Source organism: Anopheles cruzii, chromosome 3 (genome assembly GCF_943734635.1).
Source record: "Anopheles cruzii chromosome 3, idAnoCruzAS_RS32_06, whole genome shotgun sequence".
In the NCBI taxonomy this organism is placed as follows: Eukaryota; Metazoa; Arthropoda; class Insecta; order Diptera; family Culicidae; genus Anopheles; species Anopheles cruzii.
The window spans coordinates 34837950-34864960 of record NC_069145.1 but is presented as its reverse complement, the minus strand read 5'-3'; the positions used below and the strand labels follow the sequence as shown (position 1 = coordinate 34864960).

General features: G+C 49.1%; 3 protein-coding genes across 3 annotated transcripts in view; all 3 read right to left on the bottom strand.

Annotated features, from left to right (window-relative positions):
• Positions 1-681: 681 nt before the first annotated feature.
• Positions 682-10131, bottom strand: LOC128272271 (huntingtin). Its single transcript, XM_053010046.1, has 8 exons — positions 7576-10131; positions 6851-7516; positions 6591-6774; positions 3031-6526; positions 2714-2962; positions 2172-2637; positions 1665-2099; positions 682-1594 (listed from the first exon to the last, which is right to left on the bottom strand). The coding sequence occupies exons 1-8, from the start codon at positions 10129-10131 to the stop codon at positions 836-838; spliced, it is 8811 nt and encodes a 2936-aa protein (XP_052866006.1). The 3' UTR covers positions 682-835.
• A 1064-nt stretch (positions 10132-11195) lies between these two features.
• On the bottom strand, positions 11196-12007 carry LOC128274349 (uncharacterized). Its single transcript, XM_053012513.1, has 2 exons — positions 11702-12007; positions 11196-11639 (listed from the first exon to the last, which is right to left on the bottom strand). Exons 1-2 carry the CDS (start codon positions 12005-12007, stop codon positions 11196-11198), a joined length of 750 nt encoding a protein of 249 aa, XP_052868473.1.
• A 2277-nt stretch (positions 12008-14284) lies between these two features.
• Positions 14285-27011, bottom strand: part of LOC128273881 (ABC transporter G family member 23) — a 33770-nt gene continuing 21043 nt past the window's right edge. Inside the window, exons 2-10 of the mRNA XM_053011942.1 lie at positions 19852-20013; positions 16743-16861; positions 16281-16678; positions 16065-16216; positions 15850-15994; positions 15685-15771; positions 15227-15617; positions 14920-15169; positions 14285-14852 (exon numbers count right to left, since the gene is read on the bottom strand). Coding sequence (XP_052867902.1) covers positions 14285-14852; positions 14920-15169; positions 15227-15617; positions 15685-15771; positions 15850-15994; positions 16065-16216; positions 16281-16678; positions 16743-16861; positions 19852-20013 — 2272 coding nt within the window. The remainder of the gene's footprint in view (positions 14853-14919; positions 15170-15226; positions 15618-15684; positions 15772-15849; positions 15995-16064; positions 16217-16280; positions 16679-16742; positions 16862-19851; positions 20014-27011) is intronic.

The following is a 27011-nucleotide window of genomic DNA, read 5'->3' as shown; positions in this document are numbered from 1 at the left end:
GAAATAAGAAATGAAACAAATGAAAGTAGTAAACTAAGTGTCACATGGAAAGAAATTAAGGAATCTTGTTGTGTAGTAAATAGTTGCAAGTTTTGCAATGAAATGTTTTTTACAATTTATTTGATTGGGCATACATCTAAATGCACCGTTAAGTGGGGAGCTGCTACCTGTTGACATCTAATTGACCTGTTTCTCTATTATTTAAGTGGAAGTTAACGAGTGCTAAACATGAGCTATAGGGGTTTGAATAACTGACGACTCATTACCGAGATAAGAACCTGTAAGTTAATGCTAGATTAGATAAGAATGAATGACACATGATCGGCATAGCTTATTATGTTTCATGTGCAAACTTTGTAGCGCAAATAATATTTTTACTAGAATGTCAAAATAAGGCTCGAAGAATTAAATCAATATTATAATCAATATTAAAGCGAGGTTGTGCAATTAGGACTGTTTACAAACCTGCACAACCTTGAAAAGTCAAAATCTAAGCACCTAAACAGTAAAATGTAAGAAAACGATAAATTAATCAATGTGCGGAACCACCTTTCTTTAAACAATCAAATCTGAGCTCATCGGTGACATCGGGTGGGATTATTCGTACATAACGTGTTACGTAACTTCTATCGAGTTTCACAATTTCTTATTACGGCACTTCAAACAAAATCATGAAACATTGATGTGGAACATAATTTTATTTCTTAAGTGGTATATTGTTTGGATTACAAGCAAAACAACAAAAATAACGAACAACAGTAATACGAACGTTACGCAGCACAGAGCTCGTCATGATTTGCAGTGATTCGGCCTACAGCGTAGTATGGGCAGCTGGTTACAAACACTGTACGAGACATTGGAAAATGAAGGACTCGTGCTTTTGGAATATTTCTTTGAACTTTTTTCTCTGACTGCTTCCCGGATCCAGGCGACAGTAGAAGTCCTTCGCCGAAAGAATAAAATTGTTTATTTCTCTCTCGTGCAGTTGCTGGTACGATGGCAACGAGAGCACTTCCGGCAGCAGTTTGATGAGATACTTATTCAGCGAGGCAGAAAGAAATATAACAGTCAAACACCACACGGATTTGTTGACCTGCGGGAAGGCCAAAAAGTTCGGCAGCGAGCATAGCAACCATTCCTGCAGAAGCGGCAGATACGACGCATCGATCGACGAGCGGAACAGCTGGTGCGTTACGTTAGCAATAATATCCGGGTTGGGCTGATTCAGCATCAGTTCTTTAAACACCTTCGTAAGGATCTCGTTCGGCGGCAGCAGGTCACGTATCAGCTGGCACAGCACGTTGCCAAACACCTTAGCACCCTGAGGGGTGGTGGTACGAATCTTTGCGAACAAAATTTCAATCTTCTCGATCTGCTGCACAATAATATCCGGCTCGTCCTGCACGATGCCGTTGCAGCGTTCCGTGCTTTCGAGCTGCTCGTTGCAGCTGCTGTAGATGCAGGTAACGAGCAGTTTCAAAGCCGAGAGCGAAAACATTTCGTTATCTATCTTAACCAGCTCGATGGCCAGTTTTTCGATTTTTTCATGCAGCGTGCGCACTACTTGACCTTTGATTACCAATCGTTCTAAGCCCTGTTGAAGAAAAACAATAGAGAGAGAGTTCAGGATACCAGCTACTTTTCCATCAACTGCTTCAACTTACGTTTAAAATGCACAGATAGATCTCCAAGTTGGCGGTTCGCTTCAGAATGTTGTTGGCCGAAATAATGCTGTTCGATAGCAAACTGCAGTCCGCAACAAAGCGGGACGTGTGTTCAATAAGGTAGAAGTTTAGTGTCCACACCAGCTTGGTGTGCAGATCACTTAAAGCCCCCGTGCTTTCCTCGATAATGCCATGCTTAACGATGTAGTTGACGGTGATGCCCCGCACCAGTTGCAATTCGTCGTTGAGGGAACCGATTGAGCAGTTCGTTTGCACCAGGCACTCCAACAGGCAGAACAATCCTTGCAGTGTAGCATTGCGAACAGAGAGCTGCGTGCTCTTCAGGTACGTGGGAATGATCGTGCACAGGTGCGTTAGCTCGGCCATGGAAGGCACTAGCAACGAAGTTAAGCGACATAGCAAGTAGATGATGTGCTAATTATTTCGGAAACAGAGAAAGAACGATTGTTATTGCGAGGCGATTGATGATGAGTTTGCCGTGCTCACCTGGTGCGAGATGGAATCTTCCATCGGAATGCGCTCTTGTAGCTTCAGCAGGAATGTGTTTAACCATCGAATTTGCTCCCGGTTGTCGACAATCTCACAAAAGGACACCAGGTGCGGTAATACCAGCGATGGCTCGTCTTCAATCATCTGCTCCAGCACCCCATAGATCAGCTGCATGGAGCTGGTAACGTCGATGTTTATCTTCTCGACAAAATACTTCCTGTTGCGAACCGTACGAGATTCGGCCAGCGCACTACCACTGCCATTGTCGATCGTCCGTTCCATGATCTCCCAGAAATACGTCAGTGCCAGCTGATTGCGATCGAAGCGCACCGTACCGACACTACTGTCACCGGTTGCGTGAATATCGTCAGTAATTGTAGTCATCAAACGACGCTCCATATTAGACTGGTAGAAAACATTACTCAGCGGAATCAGAAGCTGTATGTGGTGCAGTTTTTTTAACCTAAAAAAATCAAAACGAAACGTTAATGTCAGACGTTTTTATGATGAGTACTTGCGCTCTTGGTTCTTTTGTTTACCCTATTTTATCACAATTAATTGGCGGATTTCGCGTGGAATGGTGAAACTTGCCATCACTGAACCCAATGCATGGATACCGGTAGCAGGATATCAACAGTGTCACCACCGCGTGTAGGCACATATTCTTGATCTCACGCTGCTCCTGCAAGCTAACCAGTAATGCATCCTCGGTACGGTTCATAAGCACCATCAAGCACATGAGGAGTTCCTCAAATTGTTGCCGTGACGAGTAGCCAAACACATTCACCCTGTAAAGTGTAGCAACCACCGTTGTAGGATAGCCATTTATCTGTGATCAAATTTAAATCTACACTACCTTTTTAAAAACATTTCCAACAGCTCGACATCGTACAGCTGTTCCACCGGAACCGTTGGCAGTTTTGGGTCTCCGTTTTCCAGCGCCTCTAGCGATTCATAGTAAGAATAGAGCTCCGGAGGGGTCAGGGCATAGGGATAGAACCGATCCAATTTAAGCAGGGCAATGCCAATCGACTCAATCAGATCAAACATTTCTCTACCAATAGAAAGCTGGTTTGCCATTGTGCTGCGTTCGGTGATCAGTTCTGCTACAAAAATGGCCTTAAAATAGACACCAACTGTGTGTTCCGATCGTTCCACGAAAGGTCTGAAGACTTCTGGTCGTTGGTTTCGCTGCTCAAACTGACCGTCCTGGATTGACTGATCGATCAGTGTGTAGATCATGTCCATGTACAGTACCACATCGTCCTGATAGCGATCGTTTTGATTGAGCTCGTTCCACAGATAACGCTGCTGTAGAATTGCGCTTACACAGTGCAGGTGCAGCTCGATGCGAGTTACGTTCGTTCTGGGCTCCTGCAGTAGCGAACGGGCACATACGCTTGCGAAAGTGAGAAGAGTTTCGAAAAAGTTTGACTTCAGCAGATGCTCTTTGATGAAACGATCGATGAATTTGCCATCGATATAGAACAGACAGAGATGCTCGAGCCGCTTGAGGTACTCCAGAAAACAGATGACCGTCTCCGCACAGTGTTCCCGCTGAACGGTAGTGTCCTTGTCGTTCGGGCTGCCAACTTCGTGCATTTTACGCATCAACACGATCAGCGTCACTTTGAGCATTGGATGCATTTTCAGGTAGTTTAAATGCGGATTGTGCTGCACGCAGTCGATGCAAAATGTGTGAAACATGCTCTCAAACGCGATCGAAACTACGTCACGCAACAGCCGATCATTTAGCATCCCGCTGGAGAGCAAATTGATGAGTTTACTTTCCGATTTGATTTCTTGTATAAGTTTGGCAATATGGCGCGGTTTCGTGTACGACTGTTCCGTACAGTGATAAGCCAGCTGTCGCAGATACCACGCCTCGTCGATCGTTTCGTTGCTTAGTGCCTTGATGTCGATTTCGGGCACAGCAGGATTCACGGATAAACCATCCATCTCGACACTGGGGAAATAACGTCTGAGTTCCAGCAGATATTTGAACAACTTCGGAAACTTGCGGCGTCTATCGTGCGAAAAGCGAGACAACAGATAGCAGTAGTTGGTCTCGGGAAGAATATTATGCACCTTGTCGCTAGTTGCACCATCGAGCTGCAGCAATGCATCTAGTTTGCAGTCGAGAATAAGGGCCGCCTTACGCGATGTCACAATGTTCACAGCGCCAAGAAGGTCCGCCAACCAATTGCACATAAGCGGAAATGTGTTCAGATGTGACTTTTCTAGCAGTGCAAAGTGTCCACCGCCGATCTTTCTGTCGGTGCTCGCCAACACAGCCTTCACAATTTCCGTGGAAAATTCGCCATCCGCAACGTGGCACAGCAGAAACGGATGGAATTGGTGCAGAAGCAGGCGCGATTCGCTTGTGATAAGCGATAGAACCTCATTTCGACTCCATTTCGACTCATTGGGCTTTCTTTCTAGCAATACCTCGACCAACACTGCCACCAATCTATCATTACGAGCGCTGTATGTGGCACTTCGAAGCAGCGAGAGCAACACTTCTGTGTCGTACCCATAGTTTATCAGCATCGCTACCAATGATTTAGCGATCGGCAAGGGAAGTTTACGCCAACAGATCAGCTCCAGAGGTATCTGTTCCACGAGAAGGCGCCTGATAGTTTCAAATCTTTGCATATCGCTCAACGCCTCGACGTAACGCTGGAGCGCCTCATTTACGTGCTGGACTTGCTCCACGGTTGAATGTTTTGCTAGCTGTGTGTCTTGCAGGCCAACGAAACCTTCGCGTAAGTATTGAACAAGGACATCTGTGAAATTTTTCGCCATCATTTCACCATTCTCATCGCACTGCTCGTTACTGCTACCATCAGCGACTTTGCGAAAATGGAGCGCCACGTGGTTGAGCAGGTTACACTCCTCGGTGCGAAGAAATACTTGGCGTACGATTAGCTCTGCGTAGATTAGTTTTTGTATCGCTGCCAACGAATCATCGGACACCGCGGCGTAAAGTATCTCCAAGAACCGCAGCATTGTGGTGCTTTTCAGAAGTAATCTCCTACTAAAGCATTCCATAAGAAGCTTAATGTTGGCGTAAGTGCGAGCATTGTGCACCACAAGCTTCCGATCGCTTAGTATCTGCAGCAGGGCGGCCAAGATATCGGGCTCACAGTTTTCATCTGATTCTCCATCCTCGATTCCTTGCAATCTTTCGCTGTATATCATTATCGGCAGAATGCGATACACATCCAGCTCTTCCGGGAACTTTATGAGCATGTTCAGTACTACCTCCTTCTGCGTCCGGCATTCGTTGAGCTCGAATTCTTTCGCAACGTTGGCTTCCTTTGACTTACAGCGCAGCAAAAACACCTCCAGAGCCAGTGCCTGTACGGAGGCGATTGCTGTTCGGCGGATCAGATGGTTTGCCAGAAGGTTGTCACAAATATTGATGATCTTCGGTACGGTGACGAGCGGTTTTTCGTGCGATAAGGCACTCAGCTGAAAAAGGAACCGCACTACCCGGGGCATCAAGCGATCCGCATCATCCACGGTGCCGCGTTCGATGTGCTCTATGTGCTTCAGTATCGATTCCACGAACACGTTGCTAGTGTCCAGCTGGTGGTAGATGATGTTAAAATCCAGCAACTGGCATAACATTTCCAGAATGTCCGCCTGTATTGGCGACCGAACCTTGGTGAACATCTTTAGACACGCGATGACGAGTGGTTCGAACAGCTTCACGTAAGCGCCGGTTTCCGGGGTGGCCGATTTCGACTTGGCTTTACAAAAATCGTAATACCGTGCGTAGAATTCCCGGGAAGCCGCCTCCGATGGTTCTTGCAAAATTGATATCTCCTTGAAGAACGATATGTCCGCGGTGCGGTTTACGTGGTTCGTGTGAAAGATGAATTTTAGCAGAAACCGGGTGCAGACAATACAATATTCAGGTTCGTAGGTCAGAAATGACTGTAGGTATCGTAAAGCCTCTTCCACGAACTTCATACCGTTCGCCATGGTGGATAGCGATTTCATCTCCAGCAATGTCCACAAAGCGCGTATGGAACCTTGCAGGCAGCTGAATAACTTCTGGCCCGCCTCAATATTAATCGATATCCGATAACTTTCCAACGAGCTGCGCACTTGTTGGTATAGTTTCATGTACGCGTGATCACCTCCGAAATACCCGAAACAGTTGATTTGTTGGAGCTCTTTGGAGTTCATGAAAAGATCGCTCTTCTGTGCGCGGTTGATCACGATCGGAGCCATATTCAAAAACAGATGATGGTATATGTTGAGCAGCTTCAGCAGATGAATGATGAACTTATTAATCATATCACTATCTGCAGCTGTGATAGTCGCACGCGACGAATATGTTACTGTGTAGAGCAGAATATGCGTTAGAAAAGGTAAAACAGTAGAAAATGACCGGTCAATAGTTACCAAGCATTATGTGGGAGCAAACTTGCAACAGATTGGTGTGGGTCGTCATATCGAACGCGGTTCCGATCATTTCCAGCAGCGTACTGAGCAGCACACTCAACAAATTGTACTCATTCCATTGTTCTACGTAATCGAACGGATCGTGCTTCGAGGTGAACAGGAGCAAGAAGTGTATGATGCCAGACTGAAAGCAAAAAACGATCCGAAAGCACATGAAGTTTGGTCAGCATTAGGAGCGGTGGTTTGCGGGCATACGGTACCTGCAAATTTTTGTCACTGATTTTCAGTAATAAATTGCTCAGTTTGTACAAAACACGATTCACGAAGGAATGCTGTCCCCCGGAACCACCCCATCGTGAGTACTGTCGCCGATCAAACGGTGCAGCGAAGCTGCTCAGTATGTACTCGTTTACAAAATCTTCCACCGATGTTTGTGGCAAAGATGAGGTTCCTCGATCAACATCTTTCCATGTGGTACACTCCAACAGTTGGAGCAACCGTTCTGCAGCGTGGTTTCGCACTCGATGATCACCATCCCCAAGGCCGATGAGCAATTGGACGAGGAATCGGTCGCGTGCATGAATGCCAGGCAGACCGAGCCCTTGGGCGCAATCGAAATCTAACTGAACGGTCACGTCGTATAACTTGCATTGCACAAGCCAGTACTTGCTGTTAGACAACAGCATTAGTCTATTAATGATAGTGTCTACGTTATTGATCTTTGGTGAATGAATCGTTAGGGTATCATCGAGGAAAATGTTTCCATCGCGAGACGAGCGCCGTATGCTTGCTGTGGTCGATGCAGGTTTGTCACTTGCGACGCCTGCTCCATCACAAGTCAGTTGACTTTGCATGTAAACGTTGAGAAATAGTTCCACCGCAGCAAGCGCTTGATTGACAACTGTGTGCATTTCATCCGAAAGACCCTGGAAATAAACCAAGCCATTCTATAGCAACTGATTCACGTGTTACACGTCATACCTACTATCAGAACTACTTGCAGTAGGTTGGAAATGGCCAGGAACGTTTGTAACGTCAGTGGTACGAAGGCGCGAACAAACTCTTCATAACTTCCAGAGCCATCGATTGCGGCGCGAAGATAATTACCAACAATCGAAAGAACATTCGCGCGGAGAGTTGGATCCGGGCTGTTATAAAACAGTAGCACATCGGCCAGCAATTGTAGCTGCTCATCTTCGAGTTCTTTGCGATCTGATACGCTGACTGCGGTCAGTACTTTATCTGCTTCTACGGTACCACTCCGAACGGATCGGCCTTCGGATTTGATCGTAGTTATTATTTTCGGTACCACCAACAGTTCTCGGCTGCGCGCCGGGCACGCTCCTGGGCCGGGCTCCGACTGGGAGAGTATGGCATCAAGATCGCGGCTCAACTTCTCAATTTTACCAGCAGATTCAAAGTTGGCTTCGATGGACTTTAGCTTCGACTTCAGACCTTGATCCAGGCTGAGCGACATTGGGGAGAAGTACTCGAAATACGTCGTACTGGTACATTCACCAAAGTGATCTTCCTTCATTTCCAACATTTCAGACTCCGGGTTCGGTGTGACAGTTGCAGGATGACTCTCGAGCTTTTCGTCGCTTACTGTGGCCTCCTCAGACAGTTCGTTCATAGCATCTTCCAGATTCAGTATTTCCACTACGGAAAACTCTTCTCGCAATGCATCTTTCTCGAGCGGAACACACAGAAGCTCCGGCTTTAGGAGCACGCATGCGGCGATAACTTGCAGCGAAAGACTCTTCACCGAAACGCGTACGATTGAGTCGGGTATCAGTTGATGGCTGGTACCGATAAGGAGAAACCGCGATGAAATTAACCGCACGGTGAACTCCAGCAGGTTTTGATCGTAGATTGCACCGATAAACAGTTCCTTCTTGCTGCCTTCTGTGCTTTCTTCATTTTCAATGACTGAGACATGTAAAGAAGCACCGAGCGTTCCGTGCAGATGTGTCGGCGATGGATCTGGAACTACTGTGGCCACTGTGGGCGGCTCGGTGTCGAGATCGATTTCCAGCGTAACATCCAGCTCGGCGCGTATGGTTTCTGTGTTTGACGACATATGGCTACTGGCCATAGAGTCTACCGACAGCCGATCTTCCTCCCCATCCCCGTCCGCTAGTGGTTTGTCGAGTGATTTGCGAAAGAACTTTGTCACAGATTCGGCCGCATTCGAACTGGTGAGAAGGGTGTTGAAGAAAGATCCTATAGAATCGGTTGACTTTTGACTTTTAAGGGAAAGCGAATCCGCTGCGACTGCTGCAGGAGAGACGCCGTCTTCGGCATGAATATTGGAATGATCTAATTGCAAAGCAGGGGCCGCGCGACATTCTGCATCAAGATCCATGCTTTTCAGTGAATCTAGCTCGATGTCTGATGCGGAAGCTAGCGACCGATCGTCGATGAGTGGTGGGAATTTTGTCGGTGTTGACGTGAGCGGCAGAGAGTTGGGCCGTAGTAGGTGTTCCGATCGAGCATCGGTGCTAGATTTTCGCGACGAAATTAGGCTTTCGCTGACGTTGATCTTAAAGATGGAATTTTTCAACGTTTTACGTTTCAGCAGCATCTTCCGATGATCGAATTGTTCCGACCGCAACACTCTGCGCACGGCCGGTTGCACATTGGCCAGAATGATGAGGAGCACTTCCAGCGTCGCGTTAATGATGGTGTGGTTCCCTTCGCGGAGGAAATGTAAGCACAAATCGAACGTTTCGATCGCTTTCTCTACTCGGCAGCTGCTCAAAACGATCGGTAAGATGCCCCGGAAGCATCCCATCACTCCGAGGATGGTATTTGGTTGGAGGTGCAGTGGTTGACCGCACTTTAGCAACTGTTCGATGCATCGATTGAACGCATTATTAGCGTAGAACTCGGGGTTTCGCGAACCCTTCACAAACGATAGTGTGTTCCGCGCGGCACACCGTCGCTTGATGGGACACTCGGAAACCAGATCTTCCAGGAAGAGCTCCGTCATTTTCAGCACTTCGCCATCGGTAAGGTAGCCTTCCAGGTGGGAACAGAAGACTTCCGTAAATGCACACAATCCTTCCTGCAGTGCCGGTTCCCGTCGCTTGGAGATGGAATAGATGCAGGGCAGCAAGTTTTGCGCATAGGTCCGCGCTTTGCGCTGGCGAATAGTGCCGCAGTAGTGGCCGAAAATTGATAGTACAACCCGCAGTGATTTCTCGTTTCCATTCTTCTTAATTTCGTGATACAAGTCTCGCTGGACTCGCACGATGTTTCCATTCGTTTCACTGTGGCGTACAATGCGCGATAAATTCTCTTCCGCCGCCATACGGACACTCGAATCGGCCTCTTCGCAAAACATAAGCAACACAGTGATTGCGCTGCAGAGATGGCCAAAGTAGCTGGTGGAGGTGGCAGCAGGATTACCGGGTCTAACGCTAATGATACTCTCGGCCACGGTTCCAAAATGGGCCACCTTCTCTTTCGCACTACATTCCGTCGTCTTTAGCGCTTCGATGGAGCGTTGCAACGCACCGAATGGGTTCAATTTATCCATTGCACCGGCCCGCAGTTCCTTAGTTTCGACGACAATGCACCAAATCTGCGACCTTTTCTTTTTCAGGCCGCGAATTTTCTTACTTTTTGTGATGAGTCAAGTTTTTCTTGTAATTTTCTCCGCCCTTCATCAGCTGACATCAGCTGTCAAACCGGGCTCGTCGGAGGGGAATTTTGCGAAGAAAAAAAATGTAAATAAACAACGCCAATTTTGCACGATATGTTGTATGCAACCATTTGAGCGTTTTTAGTTTAAAGCGTTTTTAGTTTAAAGCGTTTTCGGAACTTTTACGCGAGATTAAGCGTTGCTTGTTACAGCCGTTGTTACGCGAAGTTCAGTTAATACACAAATTTAAGTTTTTGCTCAAAATTGATGATCCAACTTTGGTACTCGGAATACTGATGATGATGATGATGGTTTTCTTGAAGTTTCCATTTAGTTTCAGGTGCTTTGTTCCTCTGTTGATGAATTAATTCACCTTTGATTATGTCGTTCTGGCATCGTCAGATTTGAATTCTTGATGCTGCGTTTGGATGTTCCTACCACCCAAAATGTGTGTGGCTGCTCACAAATCTTCGACCATCATAAACCAACATTTGACCATTATACTACGAACATTATACTCAGATTTGAAAGGATTGTGGTAACCGTACGGTACTGCGTTATAGCGTTATGAATTACCGAACCGAATTACTTAAAAACTATAAATGCTAATCCATTTTAGTAAGATTTTTTTATTGATAAAGCTACTCTACATTAAACTACACTACCACGATAGCTGTCCATACTCGTAGTTGAAACATAGCCTTGTATATTTTGAAACAGTTTTAGGGCGTTCTATGTTGCCAGATATGATTTTGTAGCCTAATTTCTATTGGTAATAGATTGATCGAAACATAAAATAAAGAAACAAGTTGATTTCGAATTTTTGTGTTTTGGGTTTGTGAATGAACTTTAGGCTTTCGGCAAAGACACTAGGCATAGACCCTTCTTTATTGTAAAACAGTTTAGCTACACTCGATATTCTTACCGCTGAAATGTACAGGAATTTATGAATAATTGCCTTAACAAATGGAATTGGCAAATGATGATTGATCGAGGGGCGTACGCGAACTACAGAATGCATCACCGATCAGCACCTTGCTCGGAAACGAAACAATGCGTATGTCTCCGGTGGACGATATTTGCAGTGCGTTCGATGCCGTCCTCGTGCGCACCGTTCCGCCGGGAGTGGTCACGACATTCTGCAGCTGGCCCGTAATCGGGTTGTACGGATCGCAGCGGACCCGTGCCAGAATGCACGAGGTGGTGTTGAGGTAGAACCCGGTCCGTTGGGCTTCAACGTTCAGGTCCCGATTGACCAGCGTTTGTAGGATGCAATCATTGATCAGCATGTTTCCGTTGATCCGCCGAACGCACTGCACGAACTCACAGTGACCGGTGTAGCAGTCGATGTTGCCTGTGCCGACGGCCGGAATGGGCAAGGGACGCGATCCCGTTACGACACCCTGGGCGTAGGAAAGGACACTTTTCAAATCGATTCCTGTTTTCAACCTATCTCCACACTTACAGCCAAATTGGTCGCACAGACAGCATAGCTACTGTTTAGCAGGTACAGCGTCGCACATTGACTGATGGCGGACAATTGCGCTGGTCCCGCCGTTAATGAGCCAGCCCGGAAGAAGCAACCGTAGCAAGCGTCGCGCGCGGTGATCGTCGTCCTCTGCGTGGTGTTGCAGAGGAGGTTTAACAGTGATAAGAGCCGGTTATCGTTCACAGGACACACTGGCCATGGCTTCCCCAACTGGAAGCCCAACAGGTGGGCCATCGCCAGACAGTGCACAACCACCAGTAGCGTCGATAGGCGCCAGCACATCCTAAGCGTCCCCGACCGCAACCGTTGCTTCCACACGACCGAGTGAACGAAGCCCAACTGTTGACCCTAGCCGTGGAGTTGCAATGGTCACCCGGTTGGAACATGGACCAATTTAGCCCGACTCTCGTGGGGAGGATTCGTATTTGTCGCGATGATTTATGAGTACCATTGCGGGACGCGGCAAGTGTTGAAGAGTCAATCAGCGAAAGCGGTGAAAGTGCAGCCGGCTTTCACTAGAACCGCGCCGGCGGAAAGGCGTGAAAAAACGTTGACAACAACACTTAGCCGACCATTAGCTCGGCCGACCGCACTCGAGCGTGGTGTTAGTGGTTCGAACGCAACATAAAAAGCTTCCAGTCATCGTCGTTCGTACGCAACGGGGCACCGGTCGGAGTGAAGTTGCCAGTGCCGTACCGGAAACGGTTACTTAGCGACCCGGAACTTTGTGGACCAACAGAATTCACTGGGCGCGTGATGTGATTTTATGGACTAAATGGTGAACATTCTAATTGTTTCGTACTTTTTGTATTCGTTTTTATTATTATTACATTTTTTTTATTTTCCTCCACAAATACATTGCAGACCGCCAGGGATGTGTGTTCCGTTTTGCTGGAATAACTCAAAATATGTCTCCGCGTCGTTTTGTGCACTCTCTGACTCATGGTATTTACTTAGCCTCCCCCACTTGGTATGTAGCGATCCTGCGGCCGAGCTCACCGAGACGCATGGGACAAGCGATCGAATAATAATAATAAAAAAACTCTTATGAAAGCATCTACTTTAAGATTAGTTCATTGTCCGTGTTTGTTTTCCATTCTCCATAGTTTCCCCAAGTAAATGTATATGATTGTAAGAATAAGTATTTGTTACATTTCCTCCGCCGTTTTTATGTTGTCCATTACGACATTGTGGTGCAAACTGCGCAATGTTTCTGGTAGGGTCATATTAATTGCATCATCGTGCGGATCGCATCCCGTTCGGATGCTCGCTCAACGATTTCGCAGTCATTTCCGCAGTCATTATGGCCGCACACCAAGTTGTGTCCAGCGACCGGGGGTTGAACCGAACCGGGCCAAATAATCCGGTTCAGGAGAAGCAACAATTTACTACACAAAAAAACCACCCAGAGCAAACAGAACACCTCCTACCCACAGAGTCAGTGATTGGCCCCATCGCATGGTTAGAATTTGATCGTTTACGCCAGTGACCTGCCGGACGTGCAAAGCTCCCGTTACAGCGTTATGCTAAAACTTGTTTGTTTAAAAGGTGTCCGCAGAAGACGGTCCTAGTTACAGGACCTTAGGGTAATTTCACAAAGGTTAAGTAAACGGAATGCGATGCAACGAACCAGTGACGGACCAAACGACATTAGGGTCAGTGTTAAACAAGCTGGCATTCGGTTCGGGCCATTTCCAACCCCGTTTCCTATTGTTTCGCATTGCCGCACGGGCTGGGGATATCGGCTAATTAATGTTGTGTGTTTGTGTAGTTCCGCGTGCTGGAAAAGGGACCTCGGTCCAAAAACTCCTTTCGGGCAGTACACCATAACCTCTCTGTTTCTCTCTCTGCTCTAGTAACGATACGAATTATAATAAAACAAAATTATTGAAATAGCTTTCGCTCATTGCTTTACAATCACAGTTCACATTGACGCGTTCGTTCGGGTTTTCTTTTATGTATGCGTTCGTCCGTCTGCCTCGCTCCCGTTACCGGGGGACCCATAAAATATTCCCAAAAATTGCAGGACGCACCGTATGCGTTCCGAAATTTTGGCCACATCCACACACACACACATGCTACTCGCACACTCGCATACACTCACGCATCCAAAAGGGCTCGCTCAATCACTCAATCCGCGCATTCCAGATCCACAACAAGCTACTGATATTTGATGTTCCGGTCCATTGCATCAGTGTGCCCTAAAACGACGCCCGGCTCAAGTGAGGCGGACGACATCCCCGTCACGTCTATCGGGTGCTAATGCCGGGTCTGCTAAAAACCCGGTGGTTGGGCTAAAATCAATCGAGAACGGACTCAGCGAACGCTAGCTGTGACACTCTCTTTTCGGGAAAAGCAAGAAGATGAAGATCCCCGGGAAGGAGCCGCCCGTGGCTTTGAGCAAATGGGGAAAGGGGGAAACCTTCGCAGTCCCTCTTCCTGGGGTTACTTGTCCTGATGCACACACGCACACGCCGCGCTTTGTTTCCGATCGCCACCCATCGCCAGGATCTGCATAAGGGGTGGGGTGGCAAACGGAGTGGCGGGTCTCGGGCGGATCTAGCCGCGCTTGAACTTGAGCACCAGCACCGTCACGATGAGGAACAGCGCAATCCAGGCGATCGTCGACACGAAGCCCATATACACGTCCGGCTCCGTTATGCTCCAGCCGCGCGCCAGTATCGAACGGAGCGAGGTGGTCGCCAGCGTGAGGGGTAGGCAGAGGGACACGTACCGCAGCACGAGCGGCATGCCCTCGATCGGCCAGATAACGCCCGAGAGGAGCAGCGTCGGGTAGAAGGATCCCAGCGCGAGCTGGATCGCGTTCCGTTCGAGCTCACAGATGGCCGAGATAACGAACCCGAAGCACATACCGCACAGACCCTGCAGGATGGTCAGGACCACGATCCAGCCGATCTCGCCGTTGTTGGTAACGCCAAACACCACGATCATGAAGATGAGTACCAGCGCCGTTTGGCCGCACATCACCACGAACTGCGTCATGACGTGCGACAGCAGAATCTCCGTCGGCGTGACACCGGCGACCCACGAGCGATCCAGCAGGCCCTCGGTGCGCTCGATGATCAGCGCCGAGGATGTGAGTGCGACTGCCAGGAAGAACACAATGCTGCAAGGAAATCGGAAACGGATGTGTTACAAGTGACGGACGGCATGGAACGGGGCGTGGAACTCACGTCAAAATGACACCGGGCGCGACAAAGTCCGTGAAGGACGGATCGTTTGTCCCGTAGATGGGCGCCTTGAACTGGATGGGCACATCGCCGAGTTTCGGATTGTTGTCGCACACGCGGAGCAGCTGCTGGGCAAACTCCCGGTACGCCACCTGCAGATCGCGGTTCAGCATGATCCCGATCTGCTGGTTGGACATATCGAGCCACACGCGAATCTCTGATTGGTCCAGGGTTTCATCGTCCGCATCTCGACCTAGAATCGGAGCGAATTAGAGAAGCTCGAAGTGACCATCTAGAGCGCGCTCCATACCTAGAGCGATGCGTGCCACGAGGGCGTCGGTGAAGTTGTCGGTGAAGTAGAGGGCTCCCCAGGCGTTGCCGTCACGTACGGCCCCCAAGGCCGAGTCCAGGTCCGTGTAGTATTCCTTGACGATGGTCGAGTTGAGATGGCTCAGGTAGCGGCATGACAGACTTGTGAAGCTACACCCGGGATCGAAGACACAGTCCGAGTCGATGGTCGAGTTCATTTCGCCGTTCACGATGGCCATTTTCAGGTTGGTTGGGTCACGTCCGATCGCCAGGCAGAACAGTATCACCTGCATCACCGGAAGCGCGAAGATGAACAGCATAACCCCGACGTTTCGCCACATGCGCAAGAAGTTTTTCACCAGCAGCGCCTTGATCTTGCCCTTCGATGTGAACTGCACGAAAGATTGAGAGACATCAATAGACCTGTTCGCCCTACGGCCCTACGCGCTCGAAACTTACATTGGAGCAACCGGAACACTCTGCGCAGTTGTCACAGTCGACTGCTTCGCTGATTGCACCGGGCGCCGATCCGTTGAGTCCGTTAATCTGTTGGAAACGCAGGTTAGTTAAGTTCTCTCCCGTTTTGACCACCCTTGTCTGGGTTCGAGAAGGGAAGATACGTACAGCAATAGTGGATCCATTACTGTCACTGATGAGCACCTCCTTGCTCTGGTGGAAGTTCAGTCCCACGACCCCGCTCTCCTGGCTGACGTAGACTGGGTTGTCCTTTTTGTTGCCGAATGCTAGCGCCGACAGCGAAATGTTGTTGCTGCAAGTACGTAAAAAGGACCATTAAAGCCCAGATCTTCGACATTCTTGCTGGCGGGGGGGCACCTTACCTGATGTTAAGCTCAGCTGGGGCTACGTTGGCTTGGCCTTGCTTGCGAGACAGCTTCAAGAAGACATCTTCCAGGCTGCTGCAGCGATACATCGACAGCAGGCAGGCGGGGGACTCTTCTGCCAGCAATCGCCCAGATCGCATCAGACCAATCTGTTCCGGGAGGGAAGATAGCGTCAAGAGGCGTCCCAGAAACTAACGGACTGCCCGGACTTACCGTGTGCGCTTGTCGGGCTTCCTCGATGTAGTGCGTCGTAATGATGACCGTCTTCTGACCGGCCTTCGTGATGTGCACCAGATGGTTCCATATACTTTGTCGCAGCAGCGGATCCACACCGACGGTCGGTTCGTCCAGGATGAGCAGCTCCGGGTCGTGCATCAGCGCGACGGCAAACGACACCCGGCGCTGTTGGCCACCGCTCAAGTTCTTCACCAACCGTGACTCCGATGGCAGATCGAGAAAGTTGAGCAGAAACTGTAATCGCTCGACGATCTCCGACGTGTGCATGCCGAAGATCCAGCCAAAGTACATCATCGTCTCGCGGATCGAGAACTCTCCGTATAAAGCTATCTCCTGAGGCATGTAACCTACGCGTGCGCCGGGCACACCGGATCCTGCGCGAGAAGGTCAAAGCGTTGGTTAGTGACGAGACCATGTAACGGACGCCCTGGTACGTACCTTTTGTTCCTGGCTTGCCTCCCAGAACCCATATTTCTCCCGAGTTGAGCCGCTTCCTCCCAACTATGCACGAAAGAAGTGTGGTCTTACCGCAACCGGATGCTCCTAAAAGTCCATAACTAAGAGCGAGAGAGGTAAAGTAGATTCACGGGAAACCGAATGAGAAAAGCGTCGTTGGCGTCGAATCGCTAATTACTGGTGAGGAGCCTTTGAGGAGCTCCGGCCAGAGGTCCGGCGTCCCTGGCGCGTCCCGCGCACATTTTGTTTGTCGCGATTTGATGGCCACCAATTGGTCATTCCACAGCTCGAATCCATTCCGATCACGTACCGAAGATGAATGTGCGTCTTTGGTCTCGGGAATCCATTTGCGTTAGACGTTAGACGTTCGGTCCGGTCGATGTGTCACGCTACACAATGGCCACTGCATGGCGAGTCAACAACAACGAGTCGCGGCTGATGGCCGTCAGAAGCCGGGGTGGCCATCAGCGCGGACCTTTACGAGATGCGATTTGCAAACCAGCGTCAAGAGAAGTCGTCAATCAGCGGCCGTCGGGAGGCGGCGAATCGCTAGGCGGTGCTTGACTTTTCTCCACAATTAACGTGCCGACTTCGGCGAATTAAATTGTCCAAGCAATCCTGCAAGCTCTTCCAAATTCAGCGTCAACGCGTCCATTAAGTGGGAACGCATTGGAATACCTGAGCGCGAATTAAGCGCACGTTAATGCGCGCCCGCTGAGCATTTGTCAACATTGTACCCAGTGGCCAAATAATGTCTCCTTGGGGGGTTTCGGGCTAATGTTCGGTCACACCAGAAACACACACGCAACAACCCATTGATATCCACACCCTAATTCCCGAGCAGCCTTCCGTCCAGATCACCACCGCACTGCGAACAATGCTCCGGAAACGCTGTGAACATGTTGAAGGGCATCAAGACCTACAGATCTTGGCATTGTTTTGCCAACAGACGCAACCGATTGGTCTAACACGCATACGACCACGACCCGCCGAAGAAGAGCTCGGTCTTTTTCGGGCGAAGGCCTCGGGTCGCTCAGCGGCAGTGTGAAGGCAACCAAAGGGTTGCCTTCGCCCGGTGCCCAAAGAGGCCCAAACGTGGGTACGCCAAGGCCACCCGTTTTCAGTGCTTGTGAAGTTACTTGGCTGGATTGGCCACTCTTACACGATGCCGTGGACGACCCGCCATCGGAATGTGGTTGAAAGCTGAGCGCTTGAATATAGTAATCATGCTAACGGCAGTGATTCATGGAACTAGCTGGAGTAATTCGCCGGGATTCGCCATCTGACGAAGCAAATCGGAACAGGTGATCCGCTCGGTTGCATGACGCCAAGAGGAAAGTTACTTCCGGTACCGATGGCCAGATCCGTATGCATCCGCGCCGGAGACTCGAGTCGTTGGCTGGAATGCGGAGCAAAGGTCAGCGTTGTGACGGGGGCCTCCCGAAGAAAGTGCCTTTCGCATTCCACGCGAGCTAAAGGAAATTGACGGAAAGTATTGATCGCTCGACGATGGTGATTTGCGTTTGCCGTGCGTGCGTGCGCCCGGTTCACGCGCAATGGCTTCGTGAAAAAAACCCTACACAGACGGATAATGCACGCACGGTCACGGTAATTACTTCCGCGAGCTAGCGATCGCAGAGGGGTACAGAAACTGCGGAGTAATTGTAACATTCCCTCGAACATGAAAAGTGCTTTGCTTGTGTTTGTAAAACAAAACGTGCACAACCAACAGCAGACCGGTGTTGATTGGCCCTGACCGGACCAACAACCGAATTTAGTGAGGGTTGTTTCGGACAAATTCGGAACAGTAATTGCGCGACCGACCGCGAGATGAGAAAGCGAAGTCGAAAAGCGATCAACAACTTTACGGCGGAGTTTGGCCAGAGGACCCGCAACAGGTGGGAAATGTGCAAGTTGTACTTTTAATTAATTTGTCGATCAAACGAGTCTTCCGGCTACGCCACGCACGGGTGGCCCCCTGAAGGTCAGCAATAATGTCAAACGACGTCACGCAGCTGAAGAATCTTCTGAAGACCTAGATCACGCTGATTTGTGCGCCTTTATCGCCCGCTTTCAATGAATTTAGTTGACTCTCAGGAGTGGTGTAATGTGTTTGAAAACTCTGCACCCTGCTATTGGTTGTCCAATTCTTGGACTTGGCGCTTCTGTGGTGTGGCATTCGCATGTTTTGAGGATGCCTTTGAAAGGCACTCAAAGGAGATTCGTTACCTAAGTCTATCGCTAATCTTATTCGGTTCTCGATCCACTAACTCGTTAGACCAAAGTCTGTACCATAGCCTAGGGTTGTCCATGTAGTGTTTGGCTGTCTCTGTATGACAAGTAGCGCCGTCCTGTCTAAACCAAATGTCGTCCAAGTTTTTAGCTTCATTTTTGCCGAAGAACCAATCCAACCCAACATTTCTCGGTAGCGTACGCAATCGATGGTTACTGCGGCTCCTTTTCGTTTTTCGAAGAATAATGGCCCGATGATGCCGTCAGACCAAAATCTGCACTAAACAGTCAGTCGTTTTGGGTGCATTGGCTTTTCTTGCACGATGTGTAGGTTTTCCAAGCCGCAAATACGAAGACTCTGCTCATTAACATAACCACCGAGGTGGAAAAGAGCTTTACAAATTTTGTACAGTTTGAGTTGACGACCTACTGCTTTGGAACTATGTTTTTAATATTTTCCAATTTTCTGCAAACGTAAAGCGTCCCATTTCGTAAATGTAAAATTTTTGCAAAATGTTTACAATTTCCAGAACAAATATTAACGCTTTGAAAGTCAAGTAATCGGTATTCTAAAATCCAAACACTTGATTATTTAATTTCTTTTCTAAGTGTTAACAACGCTTTGTGATCCGTTAACTTTAGGCGAAATAAGTACATGGGTTAATAGTAATGGTTTCGGTGTAACAATTGGAACAAAAACCGGGAAAGTGGAAAGTGAAAATTCACCCAATGACGCCGTACTTATTCCCGAAGCTAGGCGAGTTGTCATATCACGGCGTTGCCAAAGCGCACATCAGTATGCAAAATGGCCGCCGGTCGGCCGAAGCTGGAAAGAGATGCCGCCCGCGTCCATACTTACATAGTTCCTTTGGCTACTGTCATGTTAAGATTCGATAGAACTTGATTTGGTTTCTTCTTGGTGCCGTAAGATTTGAACGCGTGCCGCACCGACACGGCGTTCTGCTGTCTGCTCCACATCGTCCCTCCATCGTCGATTGTCGCCACGCTCGTCTCGCTGCCGCTGGAAGGAGAAGCAAAGAACACGGAGGGTCGCATTAGAACTGGGATTTTCCCTGATTCGCATCGTCCTTCCGAACGCATCGGAATCGGCGCAAACGCTTCGGCCGAGACACATTTGGTCACTGACACGCGGACTGCATCCGGTTGGGTGTTTTTTTCCGCCGCACCGCGAAATCGGCCACTAATTGGCCACTCTAGCCGTGATTTAACGCTCGCTCGAGATCGAGAGCCGTGGCTCAGTGGTGGCTTTGATGGCCACCGAAGATCGTCACCCGACCCCCGTGCTCGGCTCGACAGGAATGTTAACGACCGACCACCGGCCAGCACCCAGCACCGGCCGGCCGGCTGCAACTAGGTCTAGGTTTTCCAACCGCTAGGTGAAAGGGAAATTAGTCCACCACCATCTGGCCAGCCGGCAACGTGACATTTGACGATGGTGATGACTGCTTGGCTTGGCGATCGTAAATCAAAACCCAGCCCAACAAGCCCGCAGGGAAGCAACGGGCAAGTCCGTCCCGAAATTAACACCGGTACCGGGTCCGTGGTGTGTGGTGATAATTCGTCGTCAACGATCATTATTTAATGTGTTATGTAAAAACGCGTTCCACCCAAGGTAGGCCCGTCACATAACGCCGCGTTGGTATTGACCTCAATCGATCGGTGGGACATCCCAAGTGGGACCGCGCACTGTTTGCACTGAAGGTTGCCCAAGTCCCGGCGTTGGTACACGGTGTCGGGTGCCATCTTCGGTTCGGTCCGAAAGAAAAGCAAAAACCCTGCAGCGTTGTCTGCGCCAAGAAACCCGGAACAGTTGGAAAACCCCCACGGAACAGGAGAAGACGGAACAAAAATCCAGGGAGTTCAAGAAAGGACATCAGCCCGCCAAAGAAACGTTTCCGCCATTCGGCGGCAAAAAAGACCTCGATCCGAACGCGAACTGAGCGCGAATCGATCGATCAAACCCAACGAGGTTGACCGCGTTTCGTTGCGTGCGGTCGACGGTCTTTTCTCGTTTATGGAAACTACCAGTTGGCGGCTCGAAGCCACAAGGCTTTCACAGAAATACCGAGAAAAACACGAGGGCCGCTCAAGAACCGCTCGAATGCACTTTCGAAGCCTGGTCCGGTTGCAGCTGATGCAGCTGAACTTTCAAGGACATCTCGGAACATTGCCCGCAACTCACGGCTGCCACTCGCCGGTCGGCCGGTGGTGAGCTACGGGCGCACGTTCATTAGATCTGGTTTCTGGCCCAAAATTAGGTTTTCAAATAAAGCGCCCGAGGCCCACTAGCTAGAAATGTATATTATCCCGGTCCGATCACTGTACCATTTCGGTATGGAATCTAGAAATGCAGGGTGCAACACAGTAGGCTAGAGTTTGAGTTGCTGTCACAATCATTTGGTCCTTGCATTCGTTCTGGGAATTCTGGTACCTGCTCTCAATTTTTATCGGTTGAAGTCAAACTTGTACTTGTAGGTCGTTCCTTTTTGCCATTTAGAAAGGTGGGTTTTATTCCTGGAAAGCGGCCCGGAAGTCCCCACTAGTCACGGCCAAAAGGTAGCTGAATCGCAGGAAGAAGTAATCCAGAAGTGAGTGCTACATTGCGGAGTCCATTGCCCTTACGGAGAAGCAGAGACCCCTTTCACCTAGAAACCACCGGAAAAGGATTGAAGCAAAGTTTTGGCCAGTGCTTTCAGATGACCGATCCGAAGGACGCCGATTTTATGGATGCCAAGCCAAGTGAAAGGGGCTTAAATGTTTCGACTTGGAACACTTAAACACCTCACGCAGAAGCCATCAAAGGCTTTGGGTAATGGCCGTAATTTTGTCCGAGGGTTCGTCGCTTATCGACCAAGTCTATTGATTCGAAATTAATTCTATCGCGAATACGACCATTTGGCGTGGACATTTGATCTCCAATTCGAGTTCCACTCATGTTTTAACATTCTTTCGGCTAACGTGCACATGCTGGAGGGTCCTTTCGTGTGCGCGAAAGTTGTATAATTCTTCTAGCCTGACGTCAGACCTTGGCTCGCCGGGCCTTTTGGTGCAGGTGTTCGAGGAGAACGAGGAAGTCGGGCAGATGACCCTGAGGATCGCGAGTAGGAAACGGATGCAAAGCACGCACGTCTCGTTGACCCGGGCTGGGATGATCGTGAATCCATCCGCACCACCTGTGTCGTGTGTTGTCCGCTCCGGAGCTCCTGATTCCGGACCGGAGCCCTGCGCCAGACAACCAGACCCGAATCCCGCCCGCCAGACGCACATTCGCGCCGGGAGCTAATGGAGTTTTAAGCGCTTCCCTTAACGAGCGTTGCTTATCCGTTCCGCCATTAGGGTGCCGCCGCCGCCGCCGCCGGCGGTTCATTAGTCCGTTGGCGGCGTTATTCCGCAACTTTTGTCGTTTTTGGGGAATGTATTCGAAATTCAATCAAGTGCCATTCAGTGCCGTCGATTCGAAACGACACATGGACCGTCAACCTTGACGTAGAACACTGCGCAGGGATGTACCAGTCGAATGGCCGCCCGGTGCTGGAACCAATCCTCAATTGGTTTTGCCGTGCACGGTGCGCAGATTGACGCCATAGAAATCCGTAACATTTATTTACCCTTATTACACACACCGAGCGAGTCGACCTTCCGCTACCCTCCGCTACCACCCGGGGGCCAAGCGGCCAGTGGCCAGCAACCGGTTTCTAATCGCACGGCCCGCGTCAGGCCGAGCTCCTCGCCTTACTGTGTCGAGGGGGTGCCCTACACATACCTCGGTCGGTCGGTCGCCTTGAAACCGCGGGAGGGGCGGGTGGTCCGTGTGGCGCGGGTCGGGCCAAATTTCACCCACAAAACCCCCGCGCGCTCGCGCGCCGTCTTATACACTTTGCATGCGTTGCGGGTACTCTTGGCTGGAGCCGCGTCGTCGTCACCCGAGGACCCGAGGATCGTACGATTTTGGAATACTGATTCGGTGGCGGCTCACGGGCTCACGACGACCACGGCACGGGGCCACGAAATCCGTGCCACGATCGCGCACACACGCACACACACGGAGCCGTCGTCCAGGGGTTTGTTGGTGGTGGTGTTTCTAATTGACACTAATGGGCGCACGCATCTCGCAAGGCTTTCTTTCGCTCGCCTCACTGGCCGCGGTGGTCTCGGCCGAGTGGACAGTGAGAGTGCGACTCGCACACGCACACACACACAGCGCAGCAAACCTGAACGAAACCGAATTGACCTTCGGAAATGTAGGCCGTCTCTCGTTTGGGTTGTATAACATGCTCGTGCGCGGCCCACGGCACTAAGCACAGCGCTCAGGCCGGTTGGTTTTTGGGCCTCCGGGCGAACGAGCTTTCGGGGTTGGTGGTTTTTCGTGCGCCCTTAGCGCCTAAGAAGCGCTGAAGCCACCCCTTAGGCTCCCCTCAAAAAGATGCCGCCGCCGAGGAGGCCGCCGAAGGGTTTTTACAACCTCGCGGCTCGTGTTTTGCTTCTCTGTGGTCAGCGGCACATTTTATTGTTGATGATGACAAATAGTGGCCCCCCTCCGCCGGCGGGGGGTTTCATCTGCAGCGGGGCGCGGGGATGGCGTAACGCGCACACGCGAATAATCACCATTACACCAGCGGGGCGCGCGGACTCGGTGTGCCCTTTTTCTGCGCGCGCCGCTCTCCGCGCCATCTCTTAATGTGGCGCAATTAAACTCGACGAACACGAGCGCGGGGGAGGGGGGGGTATTGTGGCACTGGGAGCGGCACGGAGCGTTGTTCGCGGTGTTTATCGTTCGCATCGTGCGCACGGAAAACCTCCGAAGCCACCGAAAAGCAGCGCCTCGCGAGACCACGACCACGAAAGATGTACCAATAATGTGCGCCAGGCGCATTACCACCGAAAGAGCCCCCGGCGGGGGGGGAGGCAGGAGGACGGGCTCGCTAAAGGTTGTAAAACATGCAGATCGGCGGTGTCGATTGGCTCAGCATCATCATCAATGATGAGAGCTCAATTACACGATCGGCTTAATGCCCGACGACCACGTTGGAGAGTACACGTTGGATCGCGGACCGATAAACTCGCTCGATAAACTCGACGTATGCACGTGTTATCAAATCGTGGACGCAAAACGGAAGTAAAGTTCGGCGTTCGGCGTTCGGCAGAGTCCCAAACGCTCCAAACAAGGCTTCAAAAACCAGCGCGATGCTGTGTTCAGGTCGATGGTTTCAAAACTATTATCAGACTTTTTTAATAGCGGTACCGTTTGTGCAATCTTTTCAATTTAAATGGCCACACTTATGAATCATCGCTCGTTGGAACTTTTGATGGAACCGATTTCATAACTCAATCGGAGCAGAACTCCGACAGCATGGGGCCAACGTTGGCCATCACCGAAGTAGCTGCAGCGGAACTTTCTAAGCTTTCCTGTAAATATTTTCGAGTTTAACGATGTGCACCCTTTTTGGATTTTTGCGTAATGCTTAAGACCCCCAATCATCGTGCAAAGCCCTCCCCCGGATGGTGAGCTCGAGTTAACGAACGTTTGTCAGGGATTTGCTGCGACCCACTACGGAAGGCTACGGGAAGTATTAGCTGTCCACTGATGGTGTCGCTTGACTGGGAATCACAACTACAGACGAACAATGATTAACTTTTTGTGTTATCCACCGACCAGAGGAAGGCTTTGGTGGCGAGGCTTGCAGAGCGTAATTTCCAAAATCGGCATCACTTCACAAAGCTTCACCACTTGCTGGGGTGTTCAATAAGTACGGAGCCTCGAATTCATATGTACGTTACGAACAGCGGGCGCTGCTACGAGCCTATTTTTTTGTTATTTTCGTACACTCTTCATATGAAAGTATCTGAAGTTTCATTTCAATCCAGCCATTTAATTCTTTTACCAGCCATTTAGTATCGATATGTCACAGTATTTTTTACAACGAAAAATCGTGCAGTTATTGGAATTTTTATTTTTGGAAGGTTTAAAAGCAAAGGAAATTTTTTAATGAATATTGCAAGTGTATAAGGACTCTTCACCTTCAATAAGTACATTAGAAGGGGGGATTCAGAATTTAAACGTGGCCGTACAAGCCTTAAAGACGATCGATGGCAAAGATGAACAAAAACAGGCACAACTCACACACACAAGACACAGGATATTGTATTGGAAAATCGACGAATCCACGGAAAGAGATTTAGTACAAGACTGAATCAAGTACCGAACTGTAATGAAGTGTACTGAATAATAAAGCGTATTTCAAACTATATAACTGTGTTTCTCTTATCAATTTGCCACGTTTTAACCGGGTTATGGTATTACATTTCTCAACAACTTCATTTGTTTTTAATGATAATTTTGTAGACAAAAAAATATTGCTTTGAAATGATTGATGTCTAGCAACAAGTGACGTGAAGTCTTCTGAATGATATCATTGCGTGTCTAGCAAATTAGGAACATCGGAAAATACTAAACGCTTCGAATACATCTACTTCGAACACGTTGGTGTAGTTTAATTTAACAAATTCCTAGTTATACGGTACATGGTTCCTTTCGGTTTCGAATATCTACGACCTTATGACCAAAGAAAATTGTTTGAAATGTAGATGATTAATGGAAGTTGTAAGAAAGAATCATACAGCTGTTACTTCTGGTAATGTTCGCTTATGCTTTCGTGTTTCACATGCTTACATGGGAGACTTTCCGAAGGATTATATGCAATAAGTATTTAAAATGTATTAATACAAAGTCAACGTTAGTTTTATAGGCAAACTTATTTAAGGAATCTTTTTCTAAACCGTGTGGTAATTGGGCATCAAAAGTGAGTTATTCCACCAAAGGTGCCCAGTTTTTGAGCTGAGCTTATCCTCTAAATAGTTTCGTGACACTGTGGAATCAATCCTAAACCAAAGGAGTTTGAGCGGTTGCAATCGGAAAAGGTTCATTTCGAAGTGAATTCCTTCTCCTTTGCTAGCTTCAGACCATCACTGACCATCAAGACTGACAATCCCCCTTATTATGAAACTCGAACGTTCACTCGATCGTTCATTTTGAGTTCATTTTGCTATAGCTGTCACTTTCTGTCTTCTCTCTTGCTGTATTTTGCTTTCTCCCTTACTGTGTTCACTCTAACGTTCGAGTACTCAATTAGAGAATGATAATCGGGCCTAATGTTGAAGTTTCTTCAAAGTCACAAATCCATAGCATAGGAATTTCTCCGGCATCCATTACTGTGCTGTTCAGAACTAACAACTTTCGAGGAACACCTGGCACACTTTATTAATAGTCGGGCATTAGTTCTATGCTCAGTCCTTAAGCATTCAACCAAATCAGGATATGAAATAGCCCATTTATAGAAAACGAATGAAAGTCGCATTATTCAACAACCCTTCCCAAGGATAATGAAACAAAATATGTTTTGGTTTCGTTCTTAAAATGGACACCATTTTTCAGTGGGCCCGTTAATAGGAAAATGTAGTTTTGCTCGTAGTTATTTAACAGATTAGCAGGAAAGATTCAAACTGAAATTATCCTTGCCAACGAGCCAACCAATGTCTGCGTTGGAGTTGGAAAACTATCTAATGGCTTATCGTTTGAACAGCTTGGAAGAGTTTAAACTTATTTCTCATTTCACTTTCGGGCGCTAAGTACCTCCAAGTTGCACTTCCTACATCTAACGCCGCCGAATGCCGATTACAGTTTGGCACCACCGTTGGCTCTTCCGCTCTACTTACGTTATCAACATTTTGTCATGTATCTCTGTGCGCGGCCGGGGTTGGTACACTGTTGCCGTTGTTGGCGTAACACGCGTCGCCGAGCGGTGCTTTACGCTGTTCACTTCACTTCCGTTTCGCACGCCACGGGGTCCGGTTTTCCGGTGGTGGTGCCGCTGATGATGATGCGGTTGATGCTCCGCTTTGAGCCCGGTTCGCCGGCTAAACTAACTGCGCTCCTTTTTGCGCACGGGAAGTCGTTCCCGGGGCACCCGCAGCACGGCACCAACGCAGGCGCAGGCAGCT